Source organism: Stegastes partitus, unplaced genomic scaffold (assembly GCF_000690725.1).
Source record: "Stegastes partitus isolate 25-593 unplaced genomic scaffold, Stegastes_partitus-1.0.2 Scaffold268, whole genome shotgun sequence".
Lineage (NCBI taxonomy): Eukaryota > Metazoa > Chordata > Actinopteri > Pomacentridae > Stegastes > Stegastes partitus.
Window position 1 is genome coordinate 566,888 of NW_007577999.1, and position 26,161 is coordinate 593,048.

The 26,161-nt window shown below is 44.9% G+C and overlaps 1 protein-coding gene and 1 long non-coding RNA gene across 4 annotated transcripts in view; one reads left to right on the plus strand and one right to left on the minus strand.

Annotated features, from left to right (window-relative positions):
- The window catches only part of LOC103357701 (matrix metalloproteinase-17-like), an 87,312-nt gene that overhangs the window by 38,306 nt on the left and 22,845 nt on the right, over positions 1-26,161 (plus strand). The window contains exon 4 of the mRNA XM_008282365.1: positions 14,028-14,314. Coding sequence (XP_008280587.1) covers positions 14,028-14,314 — 287 coding nt within the window. The remainder of the gene's footprint in view (positions 1-14,027; positions 14,315-26,161) is intronic.
- On the minus strand, positions 440-24,088 carry LOC103357700 (uncharacterized). 3 transcript variants are annotated; one of them, XR_520218.1, is made up of 3 exons: positions 24,015-24,088; positions 8,981-8,985; positions 440-451 (listed from the first exon to the last, which is right to left on the minus strand). It is a non-coding gene; the product is annotated as an uncharacterized LOC103357700 (long non-coding RNA). The 3 variants fall into 3 exon arrangements; XR_520217.1 differs by having other exon boundaries at positions 23,996-24,088; XR_520219.1 differs by lacking the exon at positions 8,981-8,985 and adding an exon at positions 9,469-9,472 and having other exon boundaries at positions 23,996-24,088.

Genomic DNA, 26,161 nt, shown 5'->3' on the forward strand with positions numbered 1-26,161 from the left:
ACCTTTAGACTGAATAAAGCTGCATCCAGTTCATGTTTAGTGTCATTTAAACTCTAAGTTCTGATTTAAAACTAAAACAACCAAGCACACTCATATTCACACCTACGGACAATTTACAATCACCAATTAACCTCAGCATGTTTCTGGACTGTGGGAGGAAGCCGGAGAACCCGGAGAGAACCCACGCTGCACGGGGAGAACATGGAGACTCCACGGTGTCCTCAGTGGGACACGAACCGGCGACCTTCTTGCTGCAAGGCAACAATGGTAACCACAGAGCCACCTTTCAGCCCTGCGTTCACATTGTTTACGCCAAATTCTGACCCAAACATCTGAATGACACAGCGGAAATCAGACCAAGTAATATCTTTCCAATCTTCTGTGGTCCAGTTTTGGTGAATCCTTGTGAACTGTAACCTCAGCTTCCTGCTAACAGGAATGTGCTCTTCTGCTGCTGGAGCCCATCTGCTTCAGAGATGCTCTTTTGCATACCTTGGTTGTAACAGGTGTACCTAATAAAGTGGCTGATGAGTATATAGCTGAGTTTTTACATGATTAATCTGATTCATTAATTGCAAATTCTGCTTTCTGACCTGCATGAGAAGATCTTGAAATCTTATGTACCTATTTGTGCTGAACATGACGACCAAAGTGTGGTTCCGTACAGCAGACTTGTAGATGTCATGATGGCACTCGGGTTAAAAATTAAGGCAACAACAAAGTCATTACAATTCATCCTAAAGGGAGGGAGGGGGGATGAGATGAGCGTGTTTACCAAATTTCATGGCAATTCATCCAGCGGTTGTTGAGACATGTCCTAATCCCTTAAGCCCTGGGCTATTTTTTTTTTTTAATTTCCACCTGGAAGAACATCCCCAAATTCAGTCAGCAGCAGCAGCTCCACGACTGTAAGGCCAAAATGGAAAACAGCAAGTCTTCTACGGATAAGGGACACTTAGGAGAATTTTGAAGTCTTCTTGTGCTCGTCTTCAGGTCGAAATGAGATCTGAAAACCCCTCCACCTAATCCGAACCAGAAATTAGGTAGCATCCTCATGATGGTGAGCGTTATGAAAGAGGTTCTGAAGCTTCTTACCTGAAATGAAACACAACAAGGCTTCAACCATTTGGACAGCTTTGGATGCTCCACGCTCGGAGAAAACGGACAAACCTTACTCCACTAATGAAGAACGTCTGCACACATTTTCATGGCAGTCAATCTATAAATATGCAAATATACGGCTGCTAATGACACCACCCGCATCCGTCAGCTTCTTCATTTACGCTCTGACTCGTTCGACTTTACATCATCTCATCTTCATCATCGACATCCAATCCCCTCTCCAGCAGATCTCCCGGCGCCCACAACAAGTTTTGTTGATTCCACTCGTGGACAAACTTTTTTCTTTTTTTTTCCTTTCGCTCAAATCTCTCATAAATTATCAGTCATCTCCCGGTTGCCATTTGAGGCCACTAACCTGTGAAATTGCTTGGTAGAACCTTAAGAATAACTGTAGCGCCGTTATCTTATTAGAGAGCCGACATATTTTTCCCCCGGATTCCACATCGTCACCGTGGAGCTGGTGATAGACAGGATAGACAGAGAATGAGGAGAGAGGCAGATTGAAAAGAGGGTAGAGGGAGATATTTGGAGAGAGGAGAGAGTCATGCAGAGCCTTTTAATTTGGTGTCTTTCATCTTCAGCCTGAATGACGTGACGCATGTGCGCCTGCGTGATGTGAAGTCTTTGCTAATGCATGGTGCGGGTCTGAAACACTTCATGTATGTGAGTGTGTCTCAGTGTTCGAGCTGCTCGGCGTCTGCATCTACAAATGCATATGAGCGCATGAATCACTGCTGGCATATGAGCTTTCAATTTGCAGGGTAATCAGCTTATGTCTTCGGAGGGTAGCGGAGCACAGGAGGTGAATATTAGGTGTGTGTGAGGGCCTGTGTGTTTGCGTGCACGTGTGCTTTTTAGCATCACTTTTGATGTCAGCTCATGCCTCCATAGAGCAGCGCAGCCGCGGGGGGTAGAAGCCTGCTGAGAGGCTGAAGGCGGGGGACAGCCCGAGAGTCTTACAGAGGTTTCTTCATCTGTTTTCTCTTCTGCTCCGTCCCTCTCTTCTTCCCTCGCCGCCGCCTCTCTTCATCTGAATCATCGCTCTGCGTCCACACAGGGGGAAGCTCCGGGAGACTCGTGTGGAAATTAAAAGTCAAACAGGTGAAATGCAAAAGGAAATTATGTGTGTGCACAGGAGCGCGCGTGTCTTTCTGTATCAGCTTAAGTGAGTACACACCGAGCAGTCGCGTGTACCTGCACATAAGCCCGGTTTGCTCTCATTCATTTGTCAAACGAAGGTAGGAACCGCGCCGCCGAATTAAGTAGGTCAAGAAAATGAAGTCGACCTTAATCAGCCTTCCGTCCGTCCAACTAATTCCAAAGTGTCTTTAATCAGTTTTGCAGGTATTTACCGCAGCATGTGGGTCCAGTGATGCCCCTCCGACCGACTCACAGGCAGCAGCAGTCTAACTGGGAGGGCAGCTGATTGACATGTAATCGCTATCAGCAGCTCGCTGGGCCTCTCCGGCTGTAATGTGCTGCATGTGTTCGCTCCGTCTCTCGCTCTGTCAGTCCTTCTTTGTGTTCACGCCGTCACCAGCTCCACGGCACACATGACGACGCACATCCACCCGCTGCTCTGCTGATAGCTGCTGACTGCACGTTAGCTCAGTTTGAATACATTTCTTTAGATTATACTGCAGCTCCTGTGTGGACACCCTGTACCTATACTTAGCTGCTCCTCCAGGAACCTGTAACATGAAACCACATTAGAACTCGTACAGTTAAGTCCAAAACTAGTCATACACGTTTAAATTTAGATTTTTTAGTGGATTTTTATTTAACCAATTGATTCTTCTGGCTGGCAGTTACATAAACAAGTGACAAAAGGCAGAAGGACATCGTGTTAACTTCTGGTTTGTAGTTAGTTTCCTCAGTAATCCTTTATTTTCCACCACAGCACTCAGACAACTCTTATTATTGCTAACGGGCTTTTTGCGTGTCACCGCCGGGATTTCGTTCCACTCGTGATGATCTTCTCGTCATCGAGGTTGAAGGGCTTCCTTTCCATCACGCTGGTTTTCAGTTTCCTCCACAGATTTGTTTGATGGGTTTCAGGACTGGACCCGCCCAAAATATTATTGTTTTCTTCCATTTCTTGACCCCTGTGGTTGTGTGTTTTACATCATTGTCTCGTGGGAAGGTCCAGGCGAAGGGTTTCCTGCAGACCGTCTGATGTTCTCCTCCAGATTCTTAATGTAATCCTTTGATGCTGTTTGCTTTGGCTGAACAACGCCCCCTAAAGCATTGCGTTTCCACCGCTGGTCTTGCCTGTGGTGTTCTTGGACGCTTCTGCTTTCGTTGACCAAATAAAAGCCTCGTCCCTGCGTCCAAATAACTTCAATCAGCTCCAGCCGCAGAACTGATGACCAAAAGCTTTCTTCTTGGACCAAACGAGCTCGTGCTAAGTTTAGACGAGCCTTCATGTGGCTGTCTTGGAGAAGTGGCGTTGTTCTTGGTTGGAGTTGAAGGAGACCAGCCTCGTTAAGTTTCTGCGCCGAGATGTTGGACCAGAACTGCTCAGATTCACCAGGATGGACTCTGGTGGTGATCCTTGGATTCTTCTTTGCATCTCACACATTCTGTGCAGCGGTCACGTTTGGCTTCGTACCATTTGAGATTGTTCAAAGTGTAGAACTTCTTGAACTTTTTGATTATGCTTTGCTTTGTGGCCACTTGAAAGCCTTTCCTCGTCTTCACCAGCCTCTCCTGTCGATGGACCCTGATAGCAAGCTTACTGAGCTGTTTGGTTTTAGCCATGACTTGCGATTGATTCGTACCTGACTAAAGAACCAGTGCATCAGCTGTTCTCAGTTTATAGTTAATGAGAATGTTGTAGGACGGCGGTCCCCAACCTTTATTGCACCAGTTTTAAGCAAGAACATTTTCTACGGACCGGTCATCGCGCACATAACAAAAGATAATTGTTGTTTCTATTAAAAAGCTTCATAAATTAATAAAAGTACTTGTTTGTTTGCTTTTTCTTCCATCTCAGTGTTGAGTCTCTCCCGCTTTCCAAAGAAGCTCTCCTGACATGTTTGTTTTTTTGTTTATTTCGGCGGCGGATAGACTAACGGCTTCGTTTAAAACTGATAAGATTCAAGTGCGAGAAACAAGACGGATGCAACGAGCTAGTCATTTTTCAAAATAAAACACCCTGCAGACTCCGCTGGAAACAAAAATAAACCAATGAAATGTTTTTTTTCTTTCTGTGTTGCCCGGTACCAAATGACCCACGGCCCGGTACCAGTCCACGGCCCGGTGGTTGGGGACCGCTGCTGTAGGACATGGTAGAAATAACCAGGACTGTTTGGAATAGTATGCATGTTTTCAAAAAACAGCAATCATGACTTTGCATTTTAAGTAAAGACAAAAGTAGTGAAAACTTGTCGCCAACATCTCCAACGCAGCTTTCGTCATTAGTTTGAAGAAAACATCAACTATAATTCAAAATTTGTCGTATATAATTAAGTTTGAACTCAAAACGTGAAGGTTATTGGCTCTGCTTTGGTTTTCCACTGTGTTTTACAAACTCGGAGGGATTGGATGTAAGTCACTTTGGATGTATCGCAGACTGTTTACTGTCCTGGGTGTCGTTCACGCTGCCCCGAGCATCTGGTGGAGCTCATTAGGGCTCCTCTGGAAAAACATCTCATCAGCTTCAGTTCATGTAGATGTAATGTTTGGGCTGAGGTGAAGCCACTGGTTGTACAGAAAACTTCCACCATTCATCACTGGAAGTATTATGACCACTTCTTCAATTCATCTATTATCAGAGTTTTATAACGTCTTGAATTCTCAGCTCCTCTACGCCCACACACCGGCGGCATTAAGGGGGCAGTTGCTTCTCTTTCTCCCTCTCGCTGTCTCGCTCGCACACCTCTGTACCGCCTTTCAAGTCTGTAACAGAAGCCACTTTAAAAAAAAAAAGCTTTTGTAATGAGGAACACTTTTGGTGGGTGAGGAAACGGAGACATCAGACGCCATGTCAGAGATGGAAATGTGTCTATGTGATCACTGATCCCTCAGAGTGTAGTAGCCTGGAGAAACGCTGAAACGAGGAACTCGTCATTCTCGCGACAGAACGGGCCGTGTGATTCCGACTAAAGTTAGAACTGTGCAAGACGAAGCCATGGGGACTTGTCAGAATTATTCCTGCGATAGGCGAGTTGCTGTGTTTCTGCTTCTTCTGTTTTTGCTCACTCACCCTCGTCCTGTGTCTCCATATTCAAACTAATTGCGTCTCTCTTTGTTTCTCCTCCTTCATTATCTACTTCTTGCTCACGTAATCCTCCTCGGAGTCTCCTTTTTTTTTGTTCATGTGAAGATTGGACATGTGCAGTATGAAATTAATAAAGAAAAAAATAATGATTCTTTTTTTTTAACCTCGTTAGCATGTTCATTTGGTGTTTTTCATGCTGAAAGACATGTCATTAGCAAAATATGCGGTCGATGCCGTCGCTAGGAGCAAGACAGACACTCGATCATAAAGGAAGGAACAGCGTAAGGTTACATCTGAGCCATCATAACGCGACTTTAATACACAGAGATGAGTTTTATGAGTTCTGTCAATAACCAGAGAGGAACTTTAAGTTGAAGTTGAGTCTCTGAGCACCCGTACAGTTGGAGAGCACGCACACTAACTGACAACTGGTCTTCCTCACATTAGCAAACACGCCGCAGCCCGGCCGCGCTCACCTGAATTACAACCTGTTTGTTGAGGGCAAGCATTAGCTCTCAGACCCCTGAGATAAGCTGTTGGGGTTGGCAGGAATTCACCGAGTCAGCCTGAGTGCTCAGAGCGCCGGACAAACAGTCATCCCGTCTTTTCACCCGAATGTCAACAGCTCAGACTCTCTCTGGCCCCTTCGGTTCGGTAAATCACCAAATTAGAAAAGTCAAAATTACACCGGGGGTGACTAGAAATGGACGATAGACACAGTAAGAGATGACAGCGTGGTATATGATGAGCAGCTCAGTGTCTCTGGAAAACTGTGGCTATCTTTTTGAATCTTACACCAGATTGAAACCCAAGCAAGCAGCCCTGAGAGCTTCCCAGACAACCAGCAAACAGTGAATAAACTTCTGGCTGTATTTCCACTACAACCAGGAATCCTGGGCTGGTAGAAAGAGAACTGTGGGGGAGAAACGTCAGTCAGAGCAGTGAGTCGGCAGAAAGAAGTCCTTAATGATATAGAATCTGACTGTGAATTAAAAGAAATGTCAAGCAGATGATTCGTTTGACAGACACTTGGTTTTTTTAACTAGCCGGGATTCGAGAAAAGAAGAAATGGGAGCGACGGGGGGACTTTTTATGGAGGTTGTTTGTGGTGACAGCGCTGCAGTCTTGAAGCCTATTTGGGACCTAAATGTTTACCGTGATCGCCACAGTCTCAGTGTGACAGTCCCACATCAGCCTGTCTAAACCGATCAAACAAGAAGAGGCTGGTGTTGTAGAGCTAGCGTTGTATGTGCACCGTAAAGGAGAAAGGAGGCCAAATATTACGTCTATTACACTGTGCTGAAAGCTGAAGTCCTGAATATGTCAGTCTTGGTACCAGACCAGTTACAGATCACTTGATGTGTTTATCCATCCATCCATTATCTATACATCCTTAGTAGGCTCATGAGGGGCTGGAGTCTATCCCAGCTGACTCAGGGTGAAGGCAGGTTCACCTGGACAGGTAACCAGTCTATCATAGGGCTACACTTAGAGACAGAAAACCAAGCACACTCACATTCACACCTACGGACAATTTACAATCACCAATTAACCTCAGCATGTTTCTGGACTGTGGGAGGAAGCCGGAGAACCCGGAGAGAACCCACGCTGCACGGGGAGAACATGGAGACTCCACGCAGAAAGATCCCGGGTGTCCTCACCGGGACGCCAACCGGCGACCTTGTAGCTGCGAGGCAACAGTGCTAACCAACTGCACCACCTTGCAGCCTTTTATGTGTTTGTGGTTAACCCAATTCACGTCTTTCCTCATTTTAATAAGAAGCCAGTCAGTGGTGGCAACAGAAGCTTAATTCTTTGCTGAGGAGTTGGAGGTTTGCGCACCATGAGCTTCATCGTTCTTCTTCACGTATTCCTGCAACATTCCTACAATATAACGGTTGTGGGGCAGCTTTGGCTCAGGTGGTAGAGCCTCCAATCGCAAGGTTGGTGGTTCGATCCCCCGCCCAAGGACACTTCGACTGTGGAGGGGATCAAACCGCAGCACTTCACATGGCAGCTCTGTCGCCATTGGTCTATGAATGTGTGTGAATGTGTGTGAATGAGAAACACATCATTTAGTGCTTTGCATAAAAGCTATATACGTGCAGACCATTTACCGTAACTGCAGCACTGTCAAAAAAATGTCCACGTCTTGTTTGGTACGATCGCCGTCAGGACTAATCCCACCGACAAATACCTTTTATTTCATCGCCACAGCCTCGCCGTGTTTCACCAGTTTAAGCTTCGTTAATGAAAGGCGGGAGCAGCAGCAAATGTTTGGTTTACACGTAACACTTGAATACAGCTTAATTAAGCTCTTTTCGCAGAGCTCAATGCAGCTCCGTGAGCTGTAAACTGCGGATAATGGATTTTAAAAGGCATTTTATATTCGATGTGCGTTACTTCCTGTGCACAGGGAGGGTGTTTGTGTCCCGCATGTCAAAGGTCAGCTTCCACCAGCAGTGAATAGCACAAGAGATCATTACAGAGTGAACAATTAAGGGTTATTTTTCACTAATGAACCTTTCACCATTAGGTTTATTCACCCCCAGTCACTGGCTCACCCCCCAGTTAGGACAACACCAGTTTGTTCTGGGATGTTTCTGTTGGCAGGTTATAGCTAAACTTATGTGTCTTGTGTATTGTAGGAACCAGTTTATTCTATTTTCTGAAAATTAATAGACAAACAGAGTGCCTGTAAAAGTGTTCACCCCCTTGGACGTTTTCCCTCTCGTTGCTTTTCAGCACTGAGTTATGGCCAATTTAATTTGGCTTTTTTTTAACAAGAATTTACAAAGATACTCAGATGTCAAGGTGATTTCAACAAAGTGAAACTATAAATCATAAAAGTAAGTGATTGCATAAGTATTCACTCCCTTCCAGTCAGTATTCAGCAGACGTACCTTCGGCCACAATTAAAGCACTGAGCCGATGTGGACGGGTCTCAATCAGCCTCGCACATCTCAACGCTGCAATCTTACCCCATTCTTCTTTTACTAAAGTGCTCAAGCTTTGTCAGGTTGCACGTGGATGATTAGTGAGCAGCCCTGTTCAAGTCTAGACACAATTTTTCAATTGGATTGAGGTCTGGGCTTTCACGCCGCCTCTATAGTGTGAATTTCCAAGCTGAGGGATCAATAAAGTTTATCTTATCTCATAGAACATCCACCCATAGCTTTGACTGTATGCTTCAAGCTATTGTCTTGTTGGAAAAGCAATCTGCCTACAAGTTGCAGCTCTCTCTCAGACTGCATCAGACTTTGTTCCAGTAGTTATCTGGACTTTGCTGCACCTTGCATGGCGACTCTGTCGGTGTATCAATGTGTGAATGGGTGAATGAGAAACACACTGTAAAGGTAGAGAAGCGCTCTATAAGTGCAGTCCGTTTACCTTTTTTTTTTAAACCCACCTTTAAAAGCCTTCCAGGCCCTGCTGCAGAGAAGCATCCCCACCTCATGATGATGCCACCACCATACCTCACAGATGTGCAGTGTCTGGTGTCCACCAAACACAACTCTGAACCCTAACCCTTAACTTTTGTCTCCTTCTGATGAACGCAAGCTTTAATTTTAGCTTCCTCTTCGCCACTCTCCTATAAAGCTTTAACAAAGAACAGGCAGCAGTTGTTGTTTGCACATCTCCTCAGCTGCTGAAGCTTGTAACCATAGATATGTATAATAACGGCTAGATGTCTCGTCCGTGCTGCCGGCCAATGGTACGGTCCGCTCGCTCACCCATAACATCGTGTTGTAGTGGTGCGTGTACTTTTTAAACAACCATAACTTGCTCAATTTTCTACCAATTTTCAAACGGTTTGGTTTGTTCTAAACATCAGAGGTGTAGTTATAACTCTGCACTGATGGATAATTATGTTATGCTCTCATGGCCAGCAACAATTAGTATTTTAATTATTGTGTATTTTATTTGTGTTTTTGTCATTTGAATTTTAGCTACAAGAAACCAAACCGTTTGTAAATCCGTCAAGATTTCAGCGAGGTCAGAGTATTTGTGCAGATCACTCACCTTCATGTACCACAGGTTCCACCAGAGAGCTTCACCAGATCAAGATGGCCGACGGTGATCCCGTTCTAACGCTGCCTTAAGACATCTGGCCTTTATTATACATCTCTATGCTTGTAACTGCTTCAGAAGAGTCACAGGCGTCTTGGTGGCTTTCCTTACTTGTCTTTCTTGCACGGCCACTCAGCTTATGAGGATGTACACATCTACCATATTCCTTCCATTTCGTAACGATGGATTTAACTGTACATCAACTGTAGTCATAGCACTGAGCACTGATTCCTCATCGACTTGGTCTGGATCTGGGGTCTTTATACTACAGTCATTTACATTCACTAACCTCAAATGATCTAAATTTTACTAAATGTGTGACTTCCAGCACCAATTATCAGCATCTGTGTTGAATCAAGGGGGTGAATACTGAAGCAACCACATATTTTACGTTTGTATTTTTAATTAATTGACATTAATTTGTACAAATTTTGATGTCAAAGCACACTTTTTGTGAATTTTTGTCCAAAAAAAAAAATCTAATTAAATCGACCACGATTCAATGTTGAAAAGGGAAAAAAAAACTTCCAACGGGGGTGAATACTTTTGATAGACGCTGCATGTGCTCGAGAGGAAAAATGTATTTTAATAGGGATTAAAACACCAACCAAACAGAAAAACAGTGTGGTGTCCCTTGAGTAAGAGAGAATTAATTTATAAGCTCAGTTCATCCAGGATTTAATGAAAAGTCACAGCTCAGCTGAAGTTCGGCTCGCTCTGGATGTGCTCACCTTCAACTCTCCCTGCACAGCTTCCAGTTCCTCTCATTCATTCATTTCATCCAGATTTTTTGGTTTTATTGCCTCGTCCATGTGAATTGCAGCAGAAGCGAGCCGTGCAGGTGGTCTGACAGATGGTCATGTCTGCTTTGGTGCAGGTACATGTGAGGCCTGGTGTTTGCCTCTTTTTGTTTCGTTCTTTATTTCAGTCTTTAGATGTTTTTCTTTAGCTTTCAGAACTCAGCCGCTTGTCCTCAGGTGTGTCTCCGACAATCAATGTGCGAATCAATATCTACGTTTGTGCTTCTTTTTTGATTGTATTACAGTCTGGTCTCATTTGATGCAACGCCGCAACACTTGAAAAAGAGGCCCGTAAATGTCAGAAAACTCCGGCTTTCCAATAAACGGAGGAAAATGAATACCTCTGATATAGTGGTGTAGTGCACAGAATGGGTGGTGTGATGGCTGGAAAAGAAGTGACTTGAAAGCAGGCAATTTCCAGGACATGATATACAGCACGTTCTTTAACAAAAATGTATGTATCGCCACCATCTGTGTAGACATATTTCAGTGTAGCGGCTACGTCTTGTTTGCTTTGTACATTTAATTTAAAAAATGAATCCCTCTCAGTACACCACTTTGTTCATTTAATCGTTTCCTAGCAGGTTGTAAGCCCGCTGTGGTGGTAAGATGAGGCGGCACTCACTTTGCTGATACTCTGTCAGTATCACTCACTGATTAAATTTCCTAGAGTAGCCTGCAATGGCCAAATTGCTTCTTGTATTTAGACAAAGTGCTCTTGTGGGGAGAAAGAAGCCAAGTGCATCATGTAGAAGCAGAGAAGTAGGAGGAGGAGGAGGCAAAAGACTGATGGGTGAAAAGAAAAGAAAGGGGATAAGAGAGACAATTAGAGGATGAAGAAGAGGAGGAGAATATGATGGAGGGAGAGAGGGGTGGAGAAACTTAGCATGAGGTCTGAGTGGCTTCCTCTTTACTCTACTGTAGCTGTCAGAGAGAGAAAAAGCTTTAGAGATGTTAAGGTGGTGCTAAACTAAATAAGGAAGAGGGAAATGGAAAAGACAGTGAAAAGCTTATAAGCTGCTCCCCAAAGCTGATGCCATAATCTCTTCAAATGCACATTGTGTTCTGATTTTATTATCAGTATATGTGAGCGGCGAGATCACCTGAGCATGAAATACAAAACCCGGGGAGTCGGAGAAAATATGCAAACAGCAAATTTTGTGCAGGCCTCTCCCGGTGGCAGACATTCTGTTGTTGACCTTTACGCTTTTGTGTGTTCGTACAATTCTTCTGCCGCTATCTCCAGCATAACAACCCTCTCCTGTTTCTCTTTTATTTTTTTCACTTCTTCAGCGGCTTCTCTCTGGACTTTCTCGTCTTTTCTCTCCTGTTTTAAAGGTCCCACACTGTGCCCCCTTAAAAGCAAATTAATGAATGGCACCAGGATGTGTCTTTTAATTGTTCAAAATAATGCAAAGATGGTGGTTTTTACTGTGACTAGATGCCAGTTTTAGCGGGCTGTTGCAGTATCTGGTGGTTTAAATACAGTTCAGCTGCTGCTTCCACACCTTCTTCAGGAAGAAGACTCTCTCTGATTCTGCTCTGATGCATGCTCATTTGCATAAACATGCATAAATAAGTCCTGGACGTTTACTTGCTTCTCAGAACAACAATTCTTTGTAACTCGTGTGAGTTTGTCGGACACCGTTGTGGTTACAAATTAGTAGTTAGCTCTGAAGTATGTGGTCCTAAAGAGCCACATTTCAGTGTCTCTTCTATACTTCCATTGTGTGACAGTGAAAGCAGAAAAATAGGTTAATGAGAGCAGGTTTATTGGGAAGTGGGCTGTATTTAAATGCTGTATATGTGAGCACAGAGGGTAGGAGAGAAGCCAGCTGATGTCAAAGACTGACTTAAGACTGCACATCGACTCAGTCCTTGTTTATTCATTTCAAATTGCTCTTAAAGTATTTCCCATTTCTGATTGACCCATAGCTGCAACCGTTAGCACCATTGCCTCGTAGCAAGAAGGTCGCCGGTTCGCGTCCCAGTGAGGACACGGATGGAGTCTCCATGTTCTCCCCGTGCAGCGTGGGTTCTCTCCGGGTTCTACGGCTTCCTCCCACAGTCCAGAAACATGCTGAGGTTAATGGGTGATTGTAAATTGTCCGTAGGTGTGAATGTGAGTGTGCTTGGTTGTCTGTCTCTAAGTGTAGCCCTGTGATAGACTGGTTACCTGTCCAGGTGAACCTGCCTTCACCCTGAGTCAGCTGGGATAGACTCCAGCCCCCCATGACCCTAGTGAGGATTAAGGTGTAGAGATGATGGATGGATGGATGATTGTCCCATGGCTTTACAGTTTCCACAGAGGTAGCTCATGGTAACGTTACACTCAGTATTTTCTCCTTCAATGTTCACTTCTTTAGGTGCTGGGAGTGCGTGAAGACTCTTGTGTTCACTCTTGCAGCCAGCAGCAGAACATTTAGTGTGTTTTGCATGAGACGTTTTAGCGTTAGCAGAAGCGGCTATAGCGAGTAAATAAAGCTGCTCATTCTGAGTGGGTTATCTAGAGGCAGCAATCAGTGAGGGTGATGGAGGTCTTTAACTGGAGGACGACTGCTTCCTCTGTGTTTACATAGAAATGTGATTAGATTCTAACTAGCTTGTAAAGCAGAGACGCAGAGGAATGGGATCAGTAAGTGTCTGCACATTTTCACAACTTTAATTTTACAATTCCAGTTTTATAAATAAAACAAAACACAATAAAAACTCATTTTGCCCGTATGGGACCTTCAGAGCAGATGTGTTTGAATGTGTTTTTATTTAGCTCGCAGTGATGATAGAAATAAATAACACAGAGTGTTTATGAAGCTGTTTCTACGGCCACATCGAGCCCAGTTAATTCACTTTTACTTCTTCTGTAAACGGTGGCATCATAGCGTTTGCACAATAATGCATTTCAAGGATAAAACATGAAATAGCCAGTTTTGCTGAAACATGATCAACAGAGTGGTGTTTGGATCCCTCTGACATGTGCACCGCTGATTGGGATGGGTTCATTTGCATGCGATCTAATTGGGTCAAACAGTGGACGGCGTTCTGCTCGGAGGGTGCAGATTTATCACTGCTGCCTTCAGATGGCTGCAGGAATTTAATGAAGTGACGGCACAAAGCAGCTGTGGACAACAGATTCTGTAGGACTCACATATGCTAATAGATCAATGCCGACTGCTTCACCAGTGCTGCAACACACAATAAACTCCAGTGTTTTATCCCAATTTAACTGGCAGGGGAGTGATTAATTAAAGGTTTTATTTTATATTTTGGGTTTGTTGTGGGCTTGTTGATAGAATCACCAAAGTAGCAGCGACGTCGCGCCAAATACCAACAACTTCCTGTTCCATTTGAATAAACCTCCTACCTGTCTGCACCTTTTCTCCCACCTGTAGCACCACCAGCTCGTTTCTTGGCGCCACACTGAAGCACCTTTCAGAGGAAATCAGCAAACAGTCGGGAGTGCTGCTCGAGTGGCCGTCCCCAGAATAGCAGCTTCATGTTAATCTCTGATGTGTCGCACCAGGACGCTCGATGCTCTCCTCCTCCTCCTCCTCCTCCTCGTCTCTCGTCTCGCAGACTTTACCTCTTTCTCCTCCTTCAGCCTATTCTGTCTCTCGATTGCCCTCTCGTCCCCACTTTCGCTTCATTCTTCTGTCAAGTCTCCTGTTCACTTTCCTCATCAGCCACTTCATCTCCTTCTTTGCCTCTCAACTCCCCCATGCCCTTCTTCTTCTTCTCCTCCGCCCCCTCAGCCCTTCTTCCTACTCCCTCTTGTATTTAATATATTCCTTTTTTTCCCCTCCTTCTTGTCTCAGAGTGAGGACCTTCCCCAAGGACTCGGCCTTGCTGGGCAGGGACACCGTTCGGGCCCTGATGCACTACGCTTTGAAGGTCTGGAGCGACATCGCGCCGCTCAACTTCCACGAGGTGGCCGGCAGCGACGCCGACATCCAGATCGACTTCACCAAGGCCGACCACAACGACGGATATCCGTTCGACGGGCCGGGGGGCACCGTGGCGCACGCCTTTTTCCCCGGAGAGAGGTTCACGGCTGGAGACACGCACTTCGACGACGACGAGGCCTGGACCTTCAGATCACCAGGTGAGGAAAGCTGCCGTCTGTTCTGGTGTCTGTGGGATTAGAATCCATTTGCAGCAACAGCATAAAACACACTCGATTATACACGTACATTTATATCATCACTTCAGCTCAGACTTCTTCATTCATTACTGTTGGCTAATATTTTCAAAGCAGCCGATTCATTGATTTTAGATAAATGTGTTTAACCTCCTTCATTCACATTTTTCCTCGCTGTGGCTCATCTTTCGCTGGAATACAGGTTATAATAATATAATATAACAGCACAACTGTGACTAGAAGTAGCGGTGACTCAAGAATGTCTCTTCTGCAGTTCCAAGTCCTCGTTTGTGTCCTGTTTTACTTCGATTTTTTATAGGCTCTGCCACTCTTGTGATTGTCTGTTTTCACCTCCTTGTCGTCACCTCGGCCTACCTCGTGTGTTCCTGCCCGTTCTCCTCTCCCGATTCCTCTTGTGTTCAGGGTTTTTCTTATTTTCCTGCTCTTTGGATGTGTTTGTTGGATTTTTTCCTATATTCCCTCTTGCTGCCTTTTTTTCTTTCCATCAATCTTTTGTTCCACCAAAAGTTTTATCAAACTTCTCTTCAGCTGCCACAAAGTCAGACTGATGTTGGCGATGCTAAATAAGGTTTAACCCGTCGATAACCCTTAAACATAATCCACTTCAGAGCAGGTTGTGTACAAGATATCATATAAACATGCCGCCTACTGACTGATCAGTTCTCTGATGTTGGACGGGAGGAGGGCAGCAACTTTTAGCGTCTAAGCCGTTGTCTTTCTCTCGCGAGCAGACCGATAAATCACTGAGGCCTTGTCATGTTTGACCTCATAAGATCTGCAGTAAGCCTGGTTACCGGTTTGCATTATGTGTTTTTATTTGCTCTTTTCTTGCTCGACACTTCCAGGGTTGCAGCTGAAAGAACAGGGCGGCTAGAACTGACTTACGCAGCATAAAAATAGACGACATTTAACAGAATACGCTGTTGTAATCACAGTCAGGTTTACTTGCGTCTTAATGGCAGGGCAGTGATGTTACACATTCACACAATCAGCCTGGTTTGTTTTTTTTTTCAGCTTTCCTTCGTGCTTTGGCTGCAACAACAGTGTTGCTCTCTGCCTCAATTATATTTTAAACTCCTCACATTGGTTTAGGATTATGGTTTGTTCTGGGGATGCAAATTTTGAACGACTTCCTGAGCTGATAGTTGCCAACATTATCAATTAATAATAACACAAAATGAATTCAGTGAATCTAATTGCAGGCTGCAAGGTGGCACAGTTGGTAGCATCGTTGCCTCACAGCTAGAAGGTCGCCGGTTCACGTCCCGGTGAGGACACCCGGGATCTTCCTGCGTGGAGTCTCCATGTTCTCCCCGTGCAGCGTGGGTTCTCTCCGGGTTCTCCGGCTTCCTCCCACAGTCCAGAAACATGCTGAGGTTAATTGGTGATTCTAAATTGCCCATAGGTGTGAATGTGAGTGTGCTTGGTTGTCTGTCTCTAAGTGTAGCCCTGTGATAGACTGGTTACCTGTCCAGGTGAACCTGCCTTCACCCTGAGTCAGCTGGGATAGGCTCCGCCCCCCATGACCCTAGTAAGGATTAAGGTGTATAGATAATAGATAATAGGATAATTGCGTAGCCTGATGGATTTACATTCACTATGGTCATGTGACGTGAAGCTAACAACATGAAAGCTCTGGCGGGTAGCTATTAACCATCACAGAACACTTTCTCATGGTTTGCTAAAACTCCCACAATGCTCTCTGCTTGCCAACATGGAACTGCAGGTAGTCTGCAGTCACTACAGTATTAAACAGTAAGAGGCTCCACCTGGTGGCGCAACCAGGCACTACAGCTACGGCGCAGTACATTGTCAGACATGCATATCCTTCATCTTCTCCCCTAATAATTATAACACAGTTTATTCTACTTGAAATGAGAAATATGCGGCTGTTTGATTCATCTCCACCGGGCCTGTGTCAGCGCTGGAGCACGTGGCTGTGGATCTGCTCATGCTCGTGATTGGTCATCAAACATGCTCGTAACCAGTTACCGTAGCGCTGGTTTGACTTATGGAGTCATTAACCAGCTTCGTGCGGCTGCTTTGCTTGACTGCGGTTGTTAGAGTTGAAAGATGTCCTGGTGGTACTGGACTTGCTTTGAGTTAAAGGCATCTGATCGCCTTCACTTCAGCTGGTTATCACGCTTGATTTTGTCCATTTTTGACTGAAGAAGCATCAGTTAGCCATCGCTACATATGAGCTTCATTTATTCATTGTGATCTTGATGAATTCCTCCCTCACGTCGTTATTAACCTGGATTATTAACCTCAGTCACATTAATTATTACCTGTTCTGTTGTGTCGTTACCCGGTCCGTCGATGCCGGCCGCGTTCAGCCGGTGTGAAGCCGCCGCTCTCGCTTTCAGCTGTGTGGGCTAATAGAGCTGCTTTATGCAATGTTTTCCTGAATGATCTGGCCAAATTTCTTTCATCAAACAGTTTTCAAAGAGCTTGATTACCCGCCGAGGGAGATCCGCGGGTTTGAAACGAGGACATAGTGACAGCGGCTCTAAATGGAATTCAATCAGCTGTGCCAATCAAAAATAGATGAGCTCATATTAGAGATATCCGTCATTCTTGGACAGCTGTGGAAAACACAACACAGGGTTTCAGTCACGGATTCATTTTTGTCATCTGTTCACACATTCACAGCCTACAGGATGTCTTCATCATCTGCTGACCTGTTTGTGTCCTTGCTATCTTATTAATACGTATAAATCCCTCCGCTGTGTGGGCGCTCTCTGCCGCAAATGAACATTTTTCAAAATGTGGCCAAATGGTCAAGTTTTCTAAACCTTGGCAAGTCTCGTCACTTATCCTCATTTTTGTGTCCGGTGTCCTTTGCTTTAATAAAAAAATAAAAACCGCTAAAAGTGGAGGGAGGTTGGCAAGTGGGAAAGGGTGGAGGGGCATTATAGGTCCACTCATCCGGATGAGATAAGCGGATGGAGTGATCTAGTCCACTGAATGCATCATCAGGCAGGGACTGTCTCAGCACGGTCACATGAATGACAGCATAAATCATTAACTCTCCTCTTTTTTTTTTCCTGACTTGCTTTCTTTATTCTTCCTTTCATGTGGATGACTGAACTTAAAATGACCTTCCTCTCTCCTTTGCTCAGTGCCTCCATTTGTCCCATTTTTTTTGAAAGATGGATGGACAGTGGAGAGCGGGGACGAGGATAAGGAGGGAGGTGCGATAAACGATCGGCTGCGATATTTCTCACAATCCTCCAAAGTGGGTTAAAACCAGGAGGGAAGGTGGCCGCGAGTTTTCACATTCGGGCTCGGAAACATTAGTTTGACGGAACAATCCCGACTCAAGGTCCGCTCGCTGGTGAAGCTGTCTTTGGAGGGGGATTATCCGACCGAGGGTCCAACAAGTCTGCAACTTTCTGACATAATAACAACAACACAGCGTCCACAGAGGTTTTATAGCGACTCCAACACGTTGGCAGTGCACCAGCTGCTTCTATCTTTACCCAGAGTGTATTCAGACGGTAGGTCACTTAAGCCCTTTCTAGACGTGGAATATGTAACATCACCGGCTTCATCAATCTCTTGAAGTGACGCCGTTCTGTCTGTCACGCACAGGTCACTTTATGTTAATGTTACTCCCGGCTTCGATCGCACAAAGTGATGGAGGGAGCGGCGGGACGTGTGCGAAATTTGTCATTCATGCAAGACTGGACGGTGACACAACAAAAGACCAAATCTAAACGAGCAGCAAGCTGATCAAGCTAGTTAGAAAAATTCTGTGGTGATAATCTAACTGCTACCTAGACAACAGTAAAATAAAATTAAAGCTGGTCGGGTCCTTGCCGTACGATTATCGGCCTTCATGCACGTCGGGGTTCGGCAGAAAAGCGCTCCAGGTGGGACTCTAATCCAGCATGTTGAGTTTCAGACCGATCGGAGCATGTGCGGCCTAGTTACGAGCCACTTCCTGTTTAATGGCGAGCCATGGCAGCGTGCGTGTTGGGCCGTGGCGGAAACATGCTCTGGCTCGGACTTGGAGGACGCGTGTAAAGTTTTAGGCCGATCAGAGCACGTACAGGCCAGTTACAGGGCAGGTCTCGTTTTATGGCGTTTTGGCCAAATTTCACGGTTCACCATTTCCACGCCGTCAGACTTTTCCCGACCGTTTTACTAATTTGTAATGATCACATCCTGTAGTTTGTGATGACCAAATTTCAGGTGTGTGCGACCGTCACTGTAGGAGGAGATAGATGTTGAAAATGGCCGAAAATGAGCGAAAATGGGCCGTCATGCTCGCCGTTTTTCCAACATGGCAGATTTCCTGTTGGGTTTGCGAAAACATGCTGATGGACTTTTTTGTGCGTCCCGACCTGCTCCACATGTGTACTGGTTCTTGTAGATCTAAGCCAAACGCTGGGACTCTATGGGGCGCCGTTGAGCCGTGTTGCATGTTAGAGCTTAGGGCTGGGCGACTTTTTTGTTCGTCCTGACCTCCTCCATATGCTTACCAAAGTTCGTAGCTCGAGGCCAAACATGCCTGTGACAGGAGTCCGTTGAAATTTTCAGAGGTGGCGCTGTGGAGCCATTTTGGCAGTGACATGTCCAAGTCCCTTAACATATCAAATTGAGTTTTGGGGCATGTTTAGGCCTTCAAAAATGTGTTTCAATGATCTGAAAAATAAAGAAAAATCATAAACCCAAGGGTGTCCATAGGGTCGTTGAACTGTTGGACCCTAAATATATCCTGATGACTCTGACGGCGATCAGGACTCAATCTGAGGACGATCGCTAAGTAACAAACTTAGCTCATGTGTGTCAGCTCACCTGTTAAGTCCTCATCCATCCAGCCTCCATGTCAGGGATTACGTTTAATTACGAGTAATTAATGACCGGCGTTGGATTGGCCCACATGGATCCTGCTGCTGTCTGAAGCTGCAGGTGTTCATTAAACTCAGAGAAAATACTCCTACAAACACCTGGAAGGAACACAACCTGAAGTACGTCACTTCAGCGTGTCGTATCTGTTAACGTGTTAACATGCAGTTCAGATTTGGTTGAAGTGATGCAGAAACTAGACCCACCTGTTTGTGACTGATTCTGACGTGTTCAGCTGCCATCAGATTAACGGAAAGGAGCTCATGTCTGAAAGGGCCTCTGATGAACAGCACAAATGTGAAACTTGGTGCACACTTCCGGACAAAGGCTCAGCAGTTGTGCGAAGGACATGAAAGGAAAGCTGCAAAGAGAAAATCAAACCGTGCCTGATTTCCCCTGTCTGCACTGGTGGAGCTAATCACTGTGCAAAGCGGTCATGCATGTTGAACCGGCGGCGTCGTTGCACGGATTCCCAAAGTTGCCGGAGGTTCGTGCTTCTGCTTGACCCTGTTGCTTGTTATTTCCGGTAACTTCTCCCTGAGTTGTAAGTGTTTGAGATGAAGGGAAGAAAATGAAACCCGCGTCCTGCGCCAGCCTAAATGAAAAGCCTCGTCTAGCTGGGGAAGGTTTAGTTTTAATCACACATCAGGTAGCGGGCTTGTTGGCTCGCGCCGCCCGTCCTTTGTTCCAGCGCAACGGTGGAAAATAAAGAAAATAGCTTTGATTTTTCTAATTATATCTGCTGCTTGTGGGTAATCGATGCCTTGTGTTTCATCTCTGTTTCTATAGAACTGAAAATAGCGCCTAAGCAGAGCAAGAGTAATTGTTCGAGCCAGGCTGTATATACCACCATCTGCTAAAAAGTCCCCGAAGCCAATAGATGAAGGAGTGCCAAAAAGTTTGTGATGTGTGAGGATGCCATTACTCCTCCTCTAATTCCAAGTGAAGCCTTTTTCCTTCTGGGAGAAACAGAATTACACAACTTGGCAGTCCTCCGCCTCTTTCCAACGCTTCCTCACCTCAACCCTCAGCCGTCCCAAGTAGACAACGCCGCTTCCCGCACGAAAGATGAATTCGCGACACAATCTGACATGAGTAGCTCTTCCAAAGCTGCGAGCAAAACAGGGGAATCTGTAAGCAAGCAGCATTTTATGAAGCAGCTGCACTGACAATGTGAGCGATTCTGCAGCGCGGGGATAATGACAGTAGATCCACTGTGTGCGTCTCAGGGTCGTGTGTGTGTTTTTGTACAGAGCGGTTCGGTTACACTTTGTGCTCGTGACGCAGCCGTACTTTATTTGATGTTCCTTCATTATGAAAAATCTGCCTCTTGTGGAGTTTTGCCTTGAAACGACCGTCCAATAAGAATCCAAGGATGTTACTCAGTCTGTTTGCGCTGCGTTCTTTCTTCATTCTGTTAATGTGATGTATAGGAATATTCATCTTGCATTTGTGCTTTTTACTAAACGAGGCGAACATTTCAGGTTGTTTCTTGTAATTTTAGATAAAAGCACCTCCAGTATTTGATGCATGGCGTAGTTATCTCCTCACTAGCGTCACTTTACTTGAGCTCATTCTTATTTTCATCGTTTATTTGCTGCTCACTAACAATAAACTCGACTGAAATGATAGTTTTGTAAGCCCCAAAGTTCAGTGTGCTTTCAGATGTTAGTGATGTTAAAGATAAACTTCTAAACTGAATGATAAATATTTAAAAATTGCAAGAATTTGTTGTTATATAAGCGATATTTTTGTAGAAATCCAAAAACTTTCATGAGAAAAATGTTAACTTTGTTGGTCAGTATTGGTAAAATCTGTCCAAATATAGTTTTTATTATTATATCCATATATTTATAATATTTTTATTATGGTATGTGTAGTTTTACAGTTTGTACACATTTAAATATCCTTTTTTAAATATTAAAAATCAAAGAAAAATAACAAAAAATACACCAGAAACACAAGAAAAATACACATCTTGTGTAAAATTAACCCTATTCAGGACTTTTGGGGTCTCCGGGCCATTTGGTTTAGGTGACAGGTGTTTTTTTTTTAATTTTTCAAGATTTATTTTATTTTAAATATAAAAAGACGGACATTTTTCATGCATTTGGAACCAAAAGTGCGTCAACTTATCAGAAAATGTATTTAACGTTGTATAAAAGTCTGTAATAAATAGCAACAAATATTTTGCATGTATTCTTTAATGGCGTTCAGTGGACCTTCTACCTTCTACTTATGGAAACATGAAAGTCGTGGATAGAGTCAAGGCTGCAAAACGTATATTACTGTGTTTTTATTACGTGGATATTTCTACAGTATGTTTGATCGACACAGCTGAAATCAGTTTCCTGTTTAGCTTCACACAGGAACCTAAAGCCTGCTTAATGTCTTTTCATCCTATTAACTGTTGCCCACAAGAGCGACGCCTGCAGACAGATCCGGCGCCCCGCGGTGCGTTCTGGCCCGGGGCTGCGGGGTGGGGACCGCGGAGAGCCGCGCAGTCCGACCCAGCTGGCGGGCCTGTGACGGGGCCGGGACCTGCGCGGATCTCCCTCCTTTTGTGCTGCGCTGTCGGGGCTGTGAACCATATGTTGCAGGACAGCAGCTCAATCTGCTCCAATTAGACCTCCCACCGGGCTGCAGCGGCGGCGGCGGGACGGGCAGACGACGCCGTGGCGCGTCTTGAACACGTGGTTTCAATGCGAGCATGGAAACGGCGACAGCTGCGTAGACGTAGGTTTAGTTAATGGAAGCGGAGCAGCGAAGGAGAAAGAGGTCAGCTGTGGGAGCTTAAGAGTCATTTGTTTGTCAGGTTCTAGCAGCCAATAAGCTACAATAATACCTGCATTAACCGCAAAGTTATTGATTAAAGCCATAAGTTCCAAGATGATGTTGATTTTGCCGCCTTGAATAATTCATAGAGACTAAAGGATGGTTGTAGCCGTTGTGTTGAAGTCAAACGGCCTTCAGCGCAGGAGAAAGTAAAAAAAACACATATGGATAAATTCTGTGAATCATCGTAACTCGTCCAAGGATACCTCGTTCCTCCGCCGCCATGAATCCCCTCAAGGGTGAGATTCACATCTAACGTTTCCATCTGTAAAGCAAGCGGCCTGCTATTTTTAACTGTTAAACCTTCTGAAGAGAAAACTCCTCTCGAACGTCTTTAATCACCTCCCAGAAGAAAACCTCTCCGTCTGCGAGAGATCGGCTCACCTCTGCATCTGAATGTTTTGTTTGGCCGTTTGCCTTCTGAGGCCGCCGTACGATTGCTCTGAGGCAGGCGGAGAGGGGAAGAAAAAAAAAAAAGTTAATTGAACGGCTCTTAATTCCTTCACGTCACACTCCGCCGGCTTCACCTCCGACGTCATCGGCTCGTCTCTCGGGCGTCGCTCCCTGCCTCCATCTGCCTGCAGACGTCTCTGTCGCCACAAAGCTATCAAAATGTTGTTCGCAGGAACTTTTTTGGGAGCGTTGAGAGGATATATCGTGTAAGGTCAGCCCAGGAGGTGAACGTTGGTGCTGCAGCAGATTGTTATGTAATCGTCTCCAGAAAAAGGAACCTTATCAGACAAATCCGGAGCTGAGTAATTGCCTCTGCTAATTCCCTTCCCCCCATCTCCCGGTGCATTGTTCTCAGCGGGACCCTGAGTCCAGGTCCTCTCAGGCCATCTCCTAATGTGCACGATGATGCTGAATGGTGGAAATTAAGCGCCAGGTTTAGTGGACCGGCTCGCCCCCCCTGCTGTGTAGATTGATGGTTCCGGCATCCATTAGGAGTCGCGAGAGGTGGAATCTCACCGAGATCAAATAAGTGGAGGTCTGGAAGTGCTGTTTTTGCCTTGACAGGCAGCAGATTGCTTCTATTAATTATCACTCAGCCAGCAATCTGCTTGTGCGGGCTGATTACCCGGACTGAAACAAAAGCGTCATTAGGCAGGTGAATTTTTCATGACATTCAGTTTTTTCGGTGTGTGTGTGTTTATGTCGGGGGGAACATAAGTGTGTGTGTGCTGCTTGTGTGGAAGTGTTCTGCAGAGAGAGACAAAACAACACGGTTAGAACATAAACGGGAGGCGTGTTGGGCAGTGGGCGGCCCGGCGGCGCAGCAGTTCTGGGTTTGAACCTGCTGGAAGGCGGTTCTGTTCGGAGTTCTTCGTGTTCGCTCCGTGCTTCCTCCCACGGTCGACAGGCGTGTATGGTCGGTTAGTTGGTGATTGTAGGTCGGCAGTAGGCGTGAGTGTGAGCATCTCTTTGTGTTGAACCCCGCCTCTCGCCCACTGACAGCTGAGATGTTGGGACCCTGTTGTGAACAAACCGTAATTTGAGCACACCTGAATATAAGCCGCACCCACTAACTTTCATCAGAAACACAAGTTTTGTACATATACAGGCCAAACTTGTTGTAACATGAGATATTTACACAGAAAGATTACGTACCGGTAACGTACACAAAGACGTAGATGCTTTTTTCTGAACAGTTCCTGAAACACGGCTGGTAAAGGAAATAAAACTACAGCATCCTGCCAGGAAAAGTCATTGATCGCTATCTTCACCTTCCTCCTAAAACCACTAAAGTCGTCTTCTTCAGTGTCAGAGTTGAACAGAATCACTTCATCACTTCTTCAGTCTCTCTGTCGTTGTCGCTCTCAACGTCATTTGGTCTCGAGGTAAAATCGTAAAAATCCATAAATTAGCCGCATCGTTGTTTAAGCCGCAGTGGAGCAGAAGAGCCAAAGCTCGCTTGATCCTGACTTTCAGTACGACTGTGAAAGCGAGGCCTCACCATCCTTCTGACTTTTTGGGTTTTAAGCAGGAGGTGTCAGAAAAGTTACCACAGGGATGACTGGCTGGTGGCGGCCAGGAGTTCACAGCAACGTCGCTTTTTGATCCTTCGATGTCGGCTCTTCCTGTCATTGTAAAGCAGAACTCATCAAGCGTTGGATTGTTCATCCACTAAAAGGTAACGTCGTGAGACAGGTTAGTTTCATCCCACTGATGATGTCTTGTTGCAATCCTGCCCAGTACGAGAGGAACCTCATGGAAAAAGTAGCGGCTTATAGTCCAGACATTAAGGTACATCTTTCCTTTCCTGTCTCATAATCAGCCCTTTGTTCATGGAGCTATTCTCCGTCACTCTCCCTGCTGGCTTCCATGCTGCCTCCCAAGGTGAGCTGGTCCGAGGCCTCCTTGTTGCCCCCATCTGTGCCCACAGACCTCCATGATGGAGGCTGAGGCTTGGCTGGTGGTTGCCCTACGAAGACGGGTTTAAGGTCTGAAAATAACAATCCTCCACCTTTAGACTTTATTTCGGGGTGTGCATGGAGGCCGATGTGGAGTCTCTATAAAGCGACACCAGGTCCAGACCAGCTTCTTAAAACTCTAACCCCAGGACGGTGCGGTGGCTTCACTCTGGTCGCTCTCTGTGAGTTTTACTTTTTATTGTCTTGATTTAATACGTAACAAGGTGAGATCAGTCCCTGACTTTTATTTATGCATTTAAAGGTATTTATTCACGTGTTTTTTTTACTTGAACATAAAGATTATTCCTGGTGCATCTTAATAATTAGAGTACATTTGAATAAACCTTTTATATTAATAAAAATATTGCATCAGAAATAGTCGATATTATTCATGTCGGCTAAAATGAGCATTTTTATGTAATTCAATAAATTTTTAGGTTTTTGGATTTGTCTAATGGATGGATCCAAGTTTATTTTTACTATATTTTCATTTGCATAAACATCTCATCAAAATACAACATATATTAGGATTGATGGAGTCCTGATTTTTAAGGATCTATAACTGGGACACTGTTCTAATGACTATGATTGGATTTAAATAAATTTGTTGGTTATTTAGTTTTAACATTTTTATGGACATTTGATCAGTGCTGACGCTGAGACAGATCCGGCTACACGAGTCGACTGAAAGGATGCAAAACTTACACAAAACTGCCAAAAATATGATTTAGCATTGACTCTGTGCACAAATTCACCGTCTCGTCTTCTCCTGTGCACAAGCTCCACAGCGTGCATCATTCACTTTCAAAATAAAGGTCTTCCAAGCGAAACCTACAAAATAAAGTAACTGCAAGTCACTGATAACGTGCAGGATTTTTCTTTTTCTTTTTCTTATCGTGTATGTAAAACTGTTAGAAGGCATTTGTATGGAATGCGTTGCTAGGCAACTGTTTTAGTTATGGCACCGTGGACAGGATGGAAAGATTTATTTAAAAGTCTTCCTCTGACCTTGTCTTCCTCCGTCCCTCTGTGCTTTGTCGGTGGAGGATCGAAGGGGAGGTTAGAGCCTCCGAACGAACAGAGAACCCGACAGGACGGCTGATATACGTGGAGAATAGTAAACTTTACTCTCACCGTGTCATTACGGGTCGCTTTTATGGAGCCTTATTGAAAGTGCGGTTTAAAGTTTGACGCCTTTAAACTTTACTCTCTGCGTCTCGTCTGCGCCCTGGTTTTCACTCCACGTTCCCACACTGATGCCGTCGGTACCAGAATAGACAGTAAATAATTATTCAATACAACACAGAATAGAAAACTGAAGGGAGAAAAAAAATGCTGCAGAACAATTCAGCGCCGGTAAATAGCAGCAGAATCAGAATCCGTAGACAATAAACAAAAGCACAAAGTAAGAACAGGATCACATAACGGCAGGCTGAGAGAGTTACGCAACCGTAAACTTTAATGTATGTGCATCTGTTTGTGCTGTACGGTTCCTTTTAACTCTAGTGGAGATGTAATCAAACTGTTGTGTTGCTCTGAGTCTACACTCGTGCACGATTCTTTTCAAAAACATCAGCTATCATTGATTATTATGACATATGTTTGACTTTTGCTTTGTGAGAGTTCAGTCTTCGGGGCAGCAAATGTAGATCAAAGTGTGTGTGTCCACCGAGTCTGGACGAAATATGAG